The sequence below is a fragment of the Puma concolor genome, chromosome B3, assembly GCF_028749965.1.
Source record: "Puma concolor isolate L17-30 chromosome B3, mPumCon1.1.hap2, whole genome shotgun sequence".
NCBI classification, from domain to species: Eukaryota; Metazoa; Chordata; class Mammalia; order Carnivora; family Felidae; genus Puma; species Puma concolor.
In genome coordinates, this window is record NC_141672.1 from 4,740,310 (window position 1) to 4,752,399 (window position 12,090).

General features: G+C 59.1%; 1 protein-coding gene across 1 annotated transcript; it reads right to left on the reverse strand.

The window, feature by feature from the left end:
* Positions 1-9,501: 9,501 nt before the first annotated feature.
* DIO3 (iodothyronine deiodinase 3) lies at positions 9,502-11,627 on the reverse strand. Its single transcript, XM_086708790.1, has one exon. It carries the CDS (start codon positions 11,482-11,484, stop codon positions 10,561-10,563), a length of 924 nt encoding a protein of 307 aa, XP_086564916.1. The 5' UTR covers positions 11,485-11,627; the 3' UTR covers positions 9,502-10,560.
* Between the last annotated feature and the right edge of the window lie 463 nt (positions 11,628-12,090).

Sequence of the window (12,090 nt, forward strand, 5' to 3'; positions counted from 1 at the left end):
TCTAATTTCTCTGTGTCCTCTCTATGTCCAACACTTGTCATTTTCAGCTTTTTTTTTTTTTTTTTTTTTTTTGACAGGAGCCATCCTAATGGGTTTGAGGTGGTATCTCATTGTGGCATAGAGATACTTTTTTTACATACTTTTCTAAAAGGCGTAACAGTTTACATTCCACACTCAAGTCTTTATCCCACTGGCAATCTGTGTGTGTGTATTGTGCGTGACGGAGATACAATGTAATCTCCTCATTGGTCCTTGCGCCCACGGAGTGATGACACCCCTTCATTATATATGGTGTTCCCACACAAGCATGAACGTCTCCCTGGGACTTCTGCTCTGTCTGGAATGTTTTTTCCAAAGACGGCGCCATGGAGCCCTCTCCCCTAATGGGACTTTGGCACATCTTGCATCGAATGGTGGGAGCCTGTGTCCCCTCTCCTCCCGCAGGCCGACGGGCAGACTTCCGTGACCTCTTGGACCAGCAGAGTTTGTGGAGCGATGCTCTATAACTCCCCGAGTCATGAAGACGCCATGCACTTCTGTCTTACTCTCCCGGAGCCCAGCTGACGGAATGTGATGAGGCCCAGATCACACGGAGGGGCCCCATCTAGATATTTCAGCCACCGTTCCAGGAAGTCCTCTGCCGGCAGCTGGCCACTGTCACCAGAAAGAGGAGGAGGGAAGCTTTTGAGTTGCCCCGGCCCCAGCCCCCATCTGGCTGCTTCTGCCTGAGAGACCCTGGGTGAGAACCATCCCGCGGAGCCCAGTCAGCCTCCAGAACGGCGAGCGGTGATGAGGATGTTATCATTTTTAAGCCCTCAGGTTTTGGGGTGATCCTACGGATGAGTGAAACACTCACCTTGTTTTTCTTCGCAGCATTTTTTACCATTCAAAGCCGATTTGCTCATTGTTACCACCCAAAGCGTATCTCTTTATTACTGTTGTCCCCCCTCCCTGACTGTGCACTCCTCCTGGGCAGGACGTGGCTGGTTCTGTCCCTGGGGAGCAGGAGTCATGGCTGGCTCACTTCCGGCCCGGAATAAATATCTGTCAAAGGAAAAAGTGGATGCACAATGTGTCCTCCCATTGTTTCATGTGGATGCAGGGATAAAGCTCCAGGACCCCCTGGGGGTTTTGTGTGGAGTCCCGCTGGGTTTACAGACCAATCTGGGGAGAACAGCAGTACACACATTCCTGCACCCGACAGGAACGTTTCTGGGGGTGAGCCTTCCCTGGAGCCCCAGTGCAGTCCATTTAAGATGGTGCTTAGCAGGGCGCCCGGGGGGCTCAGTCAGTCAAGCGCCTGACTTTGGCTCAGGTTATGATATCACAGTCCTTGAGTTCGAGCCCTGCGTTGGGCTCTTTGCTGACAGATTGGAGCTTGGATGCTGCTTCCGATTCTGTGTCTCCCTCTCTCTCTCTGCCCCTCCCCCAGTCGTACCTCTCTCTCAAAAATAAATAATAAACATTACACATTAAAAAAAAAAAGATGATGCTTTGCAGTTTCTAGTTCTGCAATGTCTGTGGGGGAGGATGGGTCCCCACTCCAGACTGCTGTGTGGGGTGGGGTGCAAACACAGGTGGGGGTGCTGGAAATTGAGTGCTTTCTCTGGGAAAGGGGTCATGGGGATTCGGGGAGCTCAGGCAGCCCCAGAGCCGTGTGATTGGGTCCAGCCATCCTGAGGGCAGGGCTGGGGGTGAGGGGAGGAAGCTCAGGCCAGGGAGGGCAGGGCTGGAGCCCCGCCTCTTCCTTCGGGTGATCAGGGCACCACCAGGGACAGCTACCCTGGACCGAGACTTGTCTCCTACCCTCCCTACCCACCCAGTGGCGCTTTCCTGCCTCTCCCCAGGGCCTTCAAGGTAAAGCAGCTCCACATAGGACCTTCTAACCTCCCTTCTCATCCCTGCCTGACCCCTCCCAAGGACTTGACTGCTGTTGCCCAAACTTGCCAGGATGTTCTCGCGGCCAAGGCTCAGCACACGTCATTCTTTCCATCCCTGGGGCTCTTCCCACCTGAGCTTCCAATCTTTCATCGTACACCTCCTCCAGGAAGCCCTCCCTTGGGTTCCCCAAATCCCAGGCCTTCTGCATTGTTGATTTCTGTCTCTCCAAGGAGCCCAGTTGCTCTGTTAGGATGGGACCAGTTCTTCCTGGTGCTTCATACAGGCCTGGTGGGTATTGGGGGCTCAGTGAGGGTCTGGAGAGTGAAGTTACACACGTGTCTTCCACACTCACACACTCGCTCAAATGCAAACACACATCTGTACTGCATCCCCGGCTGAACAGTGAGTTGTGCCGTTCCTTGGCCTTCATGCATGTACCTTCCCCTTCCTGGCACCTTCCACCCCCTCCCCATGCCCTGACTCTGCCTCTGGCCACAGACTGCCTGAGCCAGCAGAGCCCTGGGGTGCCATGACCATGGGAATCCACCTGCTGTCTTCACAGCACCTGGCCCGGGGCAAGCAAACGGCCAGTAAGGGGTGGCCACCCTAGAGCAGAGCCAAGTGCAGTGGGAAGAGCCAAGGGCGTGGCTTTGAGGCTGAAGGCGTGTGTCCTGGGGACACTAGCTCACACCCCTGAGCTTTGCTCTCCTCCCAGGAGAAGCGGGAGCAGCCAGAGCGTGGCCCGCTCTGTGGACAGACGCGAGGGGCGGACCCCACTCCCCAGACTCGAAGCAGGTGCGTGCCTGAGTGCACGGGGACGAGCACGCCGTGTGCAGGCCCGGACCGACGGCCAGGGAGGCCCCCTGGGTGTGCATCCGGGGCCGGTGTCTGGTCCCCTCACCTGAAGGCCCCCACGCTGGATATAACGCTCTGCCGTCGCGGTCTTGAAATTCTGGAGCATTTTTGTCTTTGCGTTGCGTTTCGTGAGGTTGGCCGGGACACTGGAGGGTGCGTGTGAGCAGAGCAGGTGGGGTGGAGGCTCCATGAGACTCGGGGCGATTCGAGGTACACGCGTCTGGAGGCGTCGGCCACATGCCCCCCGAAGTCTGGCACCGCGGAAAGGGAAAGATGGGGTGCCCCGTGGCTCCTTTTCTCGTGGTGCCTCTTTTTCTCACCGGCAAACTGACGGCCGAGAACGTTGGGAAAGTGTGCATGTGCCAAGAACGGAACGAAAGACACGGTGGCGTGAACCCGGGGCATCATATGCACCGCCCTGGGCGGGGGGTGGGAGGCACACGCGGGGACGAGCCATGAAAGGCAAGCTGTGATGTCAGCGGCTCCACGTGTAGATCCAAAGGTGAGTGCTACTGACTCATGGTGGCTAATTTTATGTGTCAGCCTGACTGGGCCATGGGGGGCCCAGAGTTTTAGTCAAACATTATTCTGGGTGTGTCTGTGGGGGGGTCTCCAGATGAGATGAACCAGATGAGATGTGGGTGGGCCTCGTCGGATCCGTTGAAGGCCTGGGTAGCACGAAGGCAGAGGAAGGGAGAGTCTGCTCTCTGTCTGGCCGCTGTGGGGCCGGGCCATCAGTCTTGTGCCTTCAGACCCGGAGCCAGACCGGACGCTATGCCGTTGGCGCTCCGGGGTCTCAGGCCTTTGTCACTTGGACTGAAACTTACGTCGATGGCTCTCCTGGATCTGCGGCTTGCCGACGGCCAGTCTTAGACTTCTCAGCTTCCATAACCACGAGAGCCAATGTCTTAAAGTAAATCTCTCTGTATCCTACTGGCTCTGTTTCTCCAGAGAACCCAGACTAATACAGAATTTAAAATGTTAATTTCGCTCTGTTTATAATGCCATTAAATAGGAAAGAAATGCCACGGCACGTTGAGGTACCATGAAAGAAAGTAAAAAGCTGTCTATTTTGCACCTTTCACGGCACTTTCCCCTGTTCTTGAACAAGGGGCCCTGCAAATCATCAGCTGGTTCGGCTGGTGGTCATTCCCCCCTTTGCTCCTGGCCTGCCCACCCACCATGCTCAGGACTGTCAGATTTAATGTTTATTTTTGACAGTGAGACAGTGTGAGTCAGGGAGGGGCAGACAGAGAGGGAGGCACCGAATCCGAAGCAGGCTCCAGGCTCCGAGCTGGACACAGGGCTTGAACCCACGAGCTGTGAGATCATGACCTGAGCCCAAGTCAGAAGCTTAACTGACTGAGCCCCCCAGGTGCCCCAGGACTGTCAGGTTTCAAAATGAACAAACAATTAAATCTGAATTTCAGATAAACAGTGAATAAAAAAAAAAATATCTTTCTAAGTATATCCCATGCAACTTTTGGGACATAGTTATACTAAAAATCATTTGTTGCTTACCTGAAATTCAAAGTTGATGGGGTGTCTTGTGTTTTGCTCAGCAACCCTGCCCCCCTTTCTCCTCCCAAATGTCTCTCGTGTCAACACCACCCTGGCGCTCTCACCTCCCACCCCCGGACGTGGCCCAGGGCACATCATCTCCAGCCAGAACCTCTGCCTGCCCTGGCCTCCCTGCCTCCAGGTTTCTACTTGCCACAGCCACTCTTTTTGCTGTTTTTCGTTTTATTTTTCTGTCATAAGAGCAATACACATTCACTACAGAAAAATCACAGGCTACAGACAAGCAACAAGAAGAAAGTAAGAAAACACTCATAATCCCACCCACACAAAGACAGCTACTGTGAATTCCTCGGGGTAGATTTTTCTAGAGCTGCCTGTGTGTGTGTCTTTGCAGATATTAAAAAAGATCACACACAACTCACTGCCCAACTCAGACCCACCGTCCTCTAAGCTGTGTTTTCATGTAACCACAGAGGGTGGACCTGGGCTGTGCTGGGGAAATCTCAAGCTCCCTGATTCCTTCTGGCCACTGCCAGGGATGGTGTGCGGCCTGATGTGAACCCCTCCTCATTCTAGGGTCAGAGAGGCCTGTGGTCAAGGCCACTTTCTAGTCCGTGACCTTGGGCATCAGTTTGCTAGAGTTGCTATATCAACGTACCACAGACTGGGGGGCTTAGATAACAGAGATTTATTTCTTCACAGTTCTGGAAGCTGCAAATCAGAGATCAAGGTGTCAGCGGACCTGCTTTCTCCTGAAGCCTCTTTCTTTGGTGTGTAGATGGCCACCTTCTTCTCCTTGTGTCCTCACACCGTCGTCCCTCAGTGTGGCTGTGTCTTAATCTCCTCTTCTCTGAAGGACACCAGTCATACTGGATCAAGGCCCACTCCAATGACTTCATCCTAACCTAAGCACCTCTTTAAAGATCCTATCTCCAAATAAGGTCGCATTCTGAGGTACTAAGGACTTGGACATATGAACTTTGAAGAAGGACGCAATTCAGTCCGTAACACCTTGGCCCGGCTGACTCCAACCATGTCAAGCCTCAGTGTGTTCATCAATGAAATGGGGCTAATAATTATATTCATCTAAGAGGGATGTTAGGATGATCAAATTGAATAATCCCAATACAGCACTTTGCCCAGTGCCTGGCCCCTAGAGCAAATACTCAGCTGTCACTGCTTACTGTTTCACATGTGGGTAGCCCCAGGGTTGGGAACATCACTTCTCTGCAGAGAGGTGTCTGCAGAGTGGAAGGTGGAGGCCATGGCCCTCTGGGTACCTCCCTCCCTCCCTCTGTGCCCAAGAAGTCATCTCCTTCAGGTAGATGCCTAGAAGACAGCTCAAAGGTCAAAGGCAGATGCCAGCCTGACTCTTGAAAGTGCCCAGTACCCTCTGTCTGTGGCAGATGGACTGGACGGTGGGCCCATCCCCCATCCCCAGGCATCCGCCGCCCCTCCCCCCAGGTCCCCTGCCTTCTTGTCTGAGGCTCATCCCTGAGCCTCCGCAGAGACGCCAAGCTGGTGGCCTAGGCTCCCAAGGTGGCCTCAACGCTCCGCTCCTCGCTCCTCGCTGCCCCTCCTCCTCCACCACACCACACTCTGCTTTGCAGCCACACCGGGGACTTCTTGTTTCCCCAACACAAGGTACCCTTTCTGGCCCCCACGACTTCTGCATCAAGGATGCCCTTCCTTCCGTGTTTTCCTGGTGCCGTTCAAGACTTACTTATTGACATGAAAAGAGGGGTGCCTGGAAAGAGGGGTACCGGGAGTCCAAAGTTAATGTCAGGCTACAAAAGGATAATCCGGCTCTGGTGATTAACATACATATTTACAAATGCAGGGGGTGGGGGTGGGGGCAGCCAGAGGCGTTTCCTGGATGAGGCACTTGTGCCTTCAAGGGGCCAATGAGACCTTCTCTAGGAACTCTTTCAACGTCTCTCCTCCCTCTCCCTGTGCCATGTTGCTAAGCGCACTGCAGACCTCAGAAACGCTAAGAGTGAGGACGAGGGTGATGGCAAGGAGAACAATGGCCGGCTCACCCCCTCCTCCCCAGGAATCCAGCATTCCTTGAGGGCAGAGGGCCTCCTGAGGAGGGGGTGGGGGCTCAGGTATCCGTGGATCTGGCACAAATTAGAGCGCAGGCACAGAGCTGCTTGGACTAGATGTACCGATGGGTGAAGAGTGGTGCTGGGTAGGACTGGCAGGAGAAAGGTGTGTGAGGGTGGCGGGGGCGGTCATCAAACACCGAGCATCGTGATCCTGATTATGGAGCCCGTATCTGGGAATGTGCTCATACACCGTTGTCCGTAGGCGAAGTGGAGTCTGGAAGGAATCATGCCCAGCAGTTCACAGGGGCTATTTTCCCCGATGAGGCAGGAGGGAGCCTTGAGGTGTTAGCTTTCAAACATTTCCAAACACTTCTGATCCCTCCTTCAGGAGAAATACATTTCACATTAGCTACCCCTTGAAACAGAAGTTTCCCAAACGGAGGTTACCCTGGGTGAACTGTTTGCTCGTAGTCACACTGTATTTATTCGATCTCAGTTCTTCAAAAGGCTTGACTTGATCTGCTCAGTTGATTTCCTGACCTGGGGGCTGGGTCCTGACTTGCAGTTTGAAAACTCCTGCTCTCAGTGAGGCTTGTCTTTCTCTGCTCAACCTCCTTCTCTATTTAAAATTTAATACTGAGAATGGATTTATGTATTATCTTCCTATTTTTTTACTTAAAAATAGAGAAGAGAGAGCACTGGGAAGACACAAAACAATAAAACCAAGTAGACTTTCTAGAAGGCAGTGCAGCAAAATATAGCAAACCAGACATCTTTAAAGATGTGCGTGTTTTGACGAAGCAATGTCGCCGTAAGGAATGTGCTGGTGGGCTAAGTCGTGTGGGGCTGTGTGCACGCGCAGCTCACCCCCATTTTCCTTTATAATAATGAAACCTCCCTCACACATGAAGGGCCCTGGAGCCATCCCTGGCTGTCCATCTGATGATGTGGCAGTGGGCGCCGTTCAAGGCTTATTTACTGGCATGGAAAGAGGGGTGCCTGGAAAGAGGGGTGCGGGAGTCCAAAGTTAATGTCAGGCTACAAAAGGATAACCCGGCTCTTGTGATTAACATACATATTTACAAATGCGGGGGGTGGGGGGGGGAGAGGGGTGGTGAGCGGTGGGGGTAGCCAGAGGCATGTTTCAAAGTGCTCACGCCCGGAGGTTGCCTTGGGTTGGTGTTATTTTCTCCGAAATGTTCTGTGTTTTCCTCGATGAGCACGCACTCACATTTTATAAGAAGGAGAGATTTTTAAGGGCAGAGAGAGAAGAAAAGAAAGGAAAGGAAGAAACGACGGAAAAGGAAAAGAGAAGGGGAAAGATGCAGGGGAGGGAGAGTGGGAGGGAGAAGAGAACGCAGGAAAGTGGGGGGAGGGGTGCCGGAATCCCCCCCGAAGCCGGGAGCCAGCCGGCCGCGCGTGGGCAGGTCCGAGCGCCCAGGGCTGGGAATTTCGGTCCGGGAAGCCGGAGGAGGCCCGGGGGGCGCAGGCACCACGGGGAAGGGGGGTCGCACAGCGCCCCCAGCTAGACAGACCCCCAAGCGGCGGGCCAGGACCGGGAGCGGCCCCGCGGTCCCTGGCCGCCCTCCGCTGCCTCCAGGCCACTAAACCCCGACCCGGGCCGGCGCGGGCCGGAGCTCTGGGCGGGCCCTCCACCCCCCCCCCCCCCCAACCCGTCCCTGCGGCTTGCTCCGGATTCTTGCTGGGGGTTTTGGGGTGAGAAGAAGCGCGCGGGAGGAGGGGGAGGGGAGGAGATACAGAAATACCATCTGTGCCAATTTTTCCCTTAAAAGTTATTTTTTTCAATTTAAATACTTTTAAAGCAAAAAAAAAAAAAATCCCAGCTCAGGGTGTCAGTTCCAAAAACTTTTCACAGAGGAGCAGCGTGGGGGCTGGGCGCGGAATCCGAGGCGGCGTTGGTGGAGCGGGGGCCTCCCTCTTCCATCCCGCCTGCTGCAACCCCCCCCCCCCCCGCCGGTGTAGACCCCCCCCCCCCAACGGGCGCGCTTCTCGCGCCCAGGCGCTCACTGACACTCCCTCCTTCCCATCCCGCGACCCGGACGGTCCTGGCCTCCCGGGCCCGGGGAAGTTCGGCTGCCCCGCTCCCCCCACTCCCGGTCTGCACTCTCACCTCAGCGCCCTTTCTTCCGCACCCCCCCCCCCCGCCCCCCGTTCTGCTCCAGGTGTCGCTAGCAGAGGGAGGTGGGAGCCTCGCTAATCCCGTGCTCCCAGCGTCGCCCTCCCCCCAGGGAGCCGCAGGGGAGACGGCGAGCGCCGAGACTGGGCGGGAGCGCCTGGCCGCGACTGTGCACGGAGATCGGTGCCGAGCGCCCCGGCCCCCTCCCCACCAACCCCCGTCCGGGCAACTGCCACCCTCCTCTTTCCGGAGTCTCTCGGCTCCTGCGTCTCGCTCCCCGTCTCCACTTCCCAGCCCCGAGCGCGTCGCGGGCGGTGGTGGTGAGGTCTGGCTCGAACTTGGCGAAGCGGGGGAGGAGGGGATGTCCTGGCAGGGGGCGCACCCCGCTCCGCTCCAGCCCCGCAGTAGGTGCTGCTGCCGGTGTGATGGCGTTGCACGCCCGCCGTCCCTCCCCGTCCTCCCTCCCTCCGCCAACCTACGCTTCGCCAGTAGCACCTCCCGCGGACCCCAGCAGCCGGGCGGGGATTGGAGGGTAGGGGGAGACGATGCTGCAGGTGCAGGACGGGGGCTAGGGTGGAGCCAGGTGTGCAGAGGCGCCCCAGGTGGCCGGGAGCCAAGTCCTACCTGGTCCATAGCCCCCTCTGTCCCCCGCACCGCCCCCTCCCCCACACCGTCGGGCGCTCGGAGAAGTTAGACGGGCGGCTGCAGGGGCAGCAGTAAACGCGCTAGTGCGGGCGCGCGCGCGCGGTGGCGAATAAGGACCCCTTTGCCTCTCCCGCCTCCCTCCAGGACCCCGCCCCGCTCCGCTTCTCGGTTTTTCTTCCGACCCCACCTCCCCCACCGTGGGTGTGTGCGTGCGTGCGTACACCCCTGGGCACCGCCGCAGACCCCCTTTCTTATTCCTTGCCCTCCCGCGCCCCTGCCAGCGTCGGCTCCTTCCAGCCACCCTTCCCCCCAGGGTCACTATGGGGACGCGAGGGAGAGATTTGTGTTTAATTCCTGTCGCTATTCAGAGGAAAGAAAAAAAAAAAAAAATAAAGGGACCAGAGGCAACCCGAAAGCATTTTACTTCAAGCTTTTATTACTGTAGCGTAAAAGAAGTTTATATACAGGGAGTATTTCCAGCAAAACACTCACAAATGGCCTTGGAACCAGGGGCCTCCCACCTCCTGGCCCCACAGTCAGCAGCTCTGCCTACGGACGAGGCCCTCACTCGGGGTCCCTAGGCTCTCCCCTCATCTCTCTCTCTCCCTGGACTCCTCCACCCACACCCCGTTTCCCAGGCGCCCCAGCTTCTTCCCTCTTCCTGGGGCGCTGCGAACCTCGCCAGTGCCTGTCAAGCTGGCTTCCTCTGGCCCCGAAACCGTCCCCCAAACGCCCTCTCTCTCCCCCTTTATGGTGGCTTCCTCCCGGAAACCCGGAGTACTTTCCCTCTCTCGTATTCGGCGCTGCTGCAAGCCCCCTGCGGTTCAGAACCAGCTCGTGGTCAAGACCAGTTAGAGATGGCTCGTCATCAGCAGTGGGGCTCGTGAGCACCCCAAATGGGGGGGGGAAACGACCCTGCCCACCCTTCCCCATCCCAAGCCCCTACCCCCAGCCCAGGGACAAGAAATAGACACAAAAGCAGCAGGGCACCCCCTCCCTGGGAGCGACAGGTGTGGGTGCCAGGCAACTGGGGTAAGCCGCGGGCGCTGCTGGAACCCAGCTGTGCGCGAGGGTGCGCGGGCGCGGCCGAAGTCTCCGTGCTAGGGGCTCTGCTCCCGGCTGAAGGCACGCTGGCTCTTATCTCTGGGGCGGGGGCGTGAGAGAGGCAGGGGCCTCCGGGGGTGGGGGGAGGACAAGTAGGGTGGGGGTGGGGACACAGGCAAGGGTGGCGTCACGTTAGAGGCAGCCAGGCAGGTACAGGGGAGGGGCGGTCACAGCCACAGAGTCCAGGGAGGCGGGAGAGGCTTTTCGGGCGGCTTGGCTGAGGACACGGGCTCAGCCGGCCACCCGAGGCTCAGCACGGCTGCGTCATTGGGCCCTCGGCAAACCTGACTTGGTTTGGGGCGTTTGCACGTGGGCTTCGAAGGCTCGAAGGCACCGCCCGCCAAGTTCAGTCAACGGTCCACTGAGTGTTTATACTCGACGCGGCTGGCCGCCTCGCAGCTGCGCATCATAGTGCTCCAGCCAGGTGCGCAGCTCGGACACCTGGTAGCCGTCGGGGCCACGGCCGCCCTGGTACATGATGGTGCCATTCTGGACTACGTAGAGGCGCTCGAAGTAGGCCCCGTAGGCCGAGCTGCTGGAGTTGGCCATGGTGTCGAGGACGAGAGAGCAGCTGGGCGCGCCTTGCTGCAGTACCTGCGCCGCGCTGACCCGGTCCTCCAGGCTTCGGTGCTGCGGGATGCTGTAGGGCGAGTCTGTGGTGACCCAGCCGTCCGACGGGTGAGCCTCCTCGATGTAGATGATGAGGAAGTCGACGTCGCGCTGGTACTTGGTGACCAGGCGCTGGAAGGCGCTCATGCGCGCCATGAACGGTGGTCAGGTGCAGCTGCCGAAATTGAGAACCAGCGGGCGGTTTCCCCTCGCGTAGTCAAGGATGTGCTGGTTCTGGAAGCCGTTGGGCAGGACCACCTCCGAGTTGGGCGCCGGGCCGCCCTCGTGAGCCTGCTTGAAGAAATCCAACTTCTGGCCGTGCCACACGGCCTTCAGCGACGCCAGGGTGCACAGGCGGTTGTCGTCGGACACGCAGACCGGCGGGTCGTCGGGGGGCACCTCCTCGCCGTCGCTGTCAAGCTCAGCGGCGGGTTCGGGCTGACCCCGGCGGCGGCGGCGGCGGCGGCCCAGGAAATGCTTGCGGATGCACAGGAAGTCGAGGAGCCAGAGCATGAAGGCCGTGCCTAGGAAGCGCGGGAAGAGCACGAGGCACGAGGCCGTCTGGGCGCACAGCCGCAGGGAGTGAAGCAGCAGGGAGCGGAGCATGGTGGCTGCCGCCCCCGAAGCCCCCTGGGACCCGCGGCCTTCCCCCACCAGCGACCGCGGGGCGGCCCGGCGAGGCATCTGGGCCTCGGCCGTGCGGGGAGCTCGATTTATAGCCGAGGCTTCAATTGGCGGGAGACTCCACCTCCGGCCGGGGCCCGCCCCCTTGCAACTTGAGCCCGGAGGGATCACCCAGCGGCGCGGCCAATGCCTCGGAAATCGAGGGCCGAGGGCGGGGCGGCCGGGCGGGGGGCCGGCGGGGGGCGGGGCCGGGCCCCGAGGCCAGCTCTCCGGGGGCGTGGGGGGAGGGTGGTGGTGGTGGCGGTGGCGGCGAGGGACCCCGGTCGCGGCTGCCACCCGGGACGGGGAGCTGGACCGGGGACCCAGGCGTCCGCCGGGGAGATCCTCCGGCCAGCGCTCTAGCGCTGCGTGCGGCCTCGGTCCCGGCGGCCCGGCCCCGGCCCCGCGCCCCTCTCGCCGCGCACCTGAGCCGAGCTCCCCGGCGGCCGCCGCGCCGCGCCGGAGCTCCGGTTCGCTTCCCGCGCGCCGCCGCCAACGCCGCCCCCGCCGCTGCTGCTCGTGCGGGGCCGCTGCCCAGGTGCCGCGGGAGCCCGGGGCCGCGGCCGCCGCGCTGCTGGCCCCGGCTCCCGCCCCGCCGGGGGACGCGGGCCCGCGAGGAGGCAACTT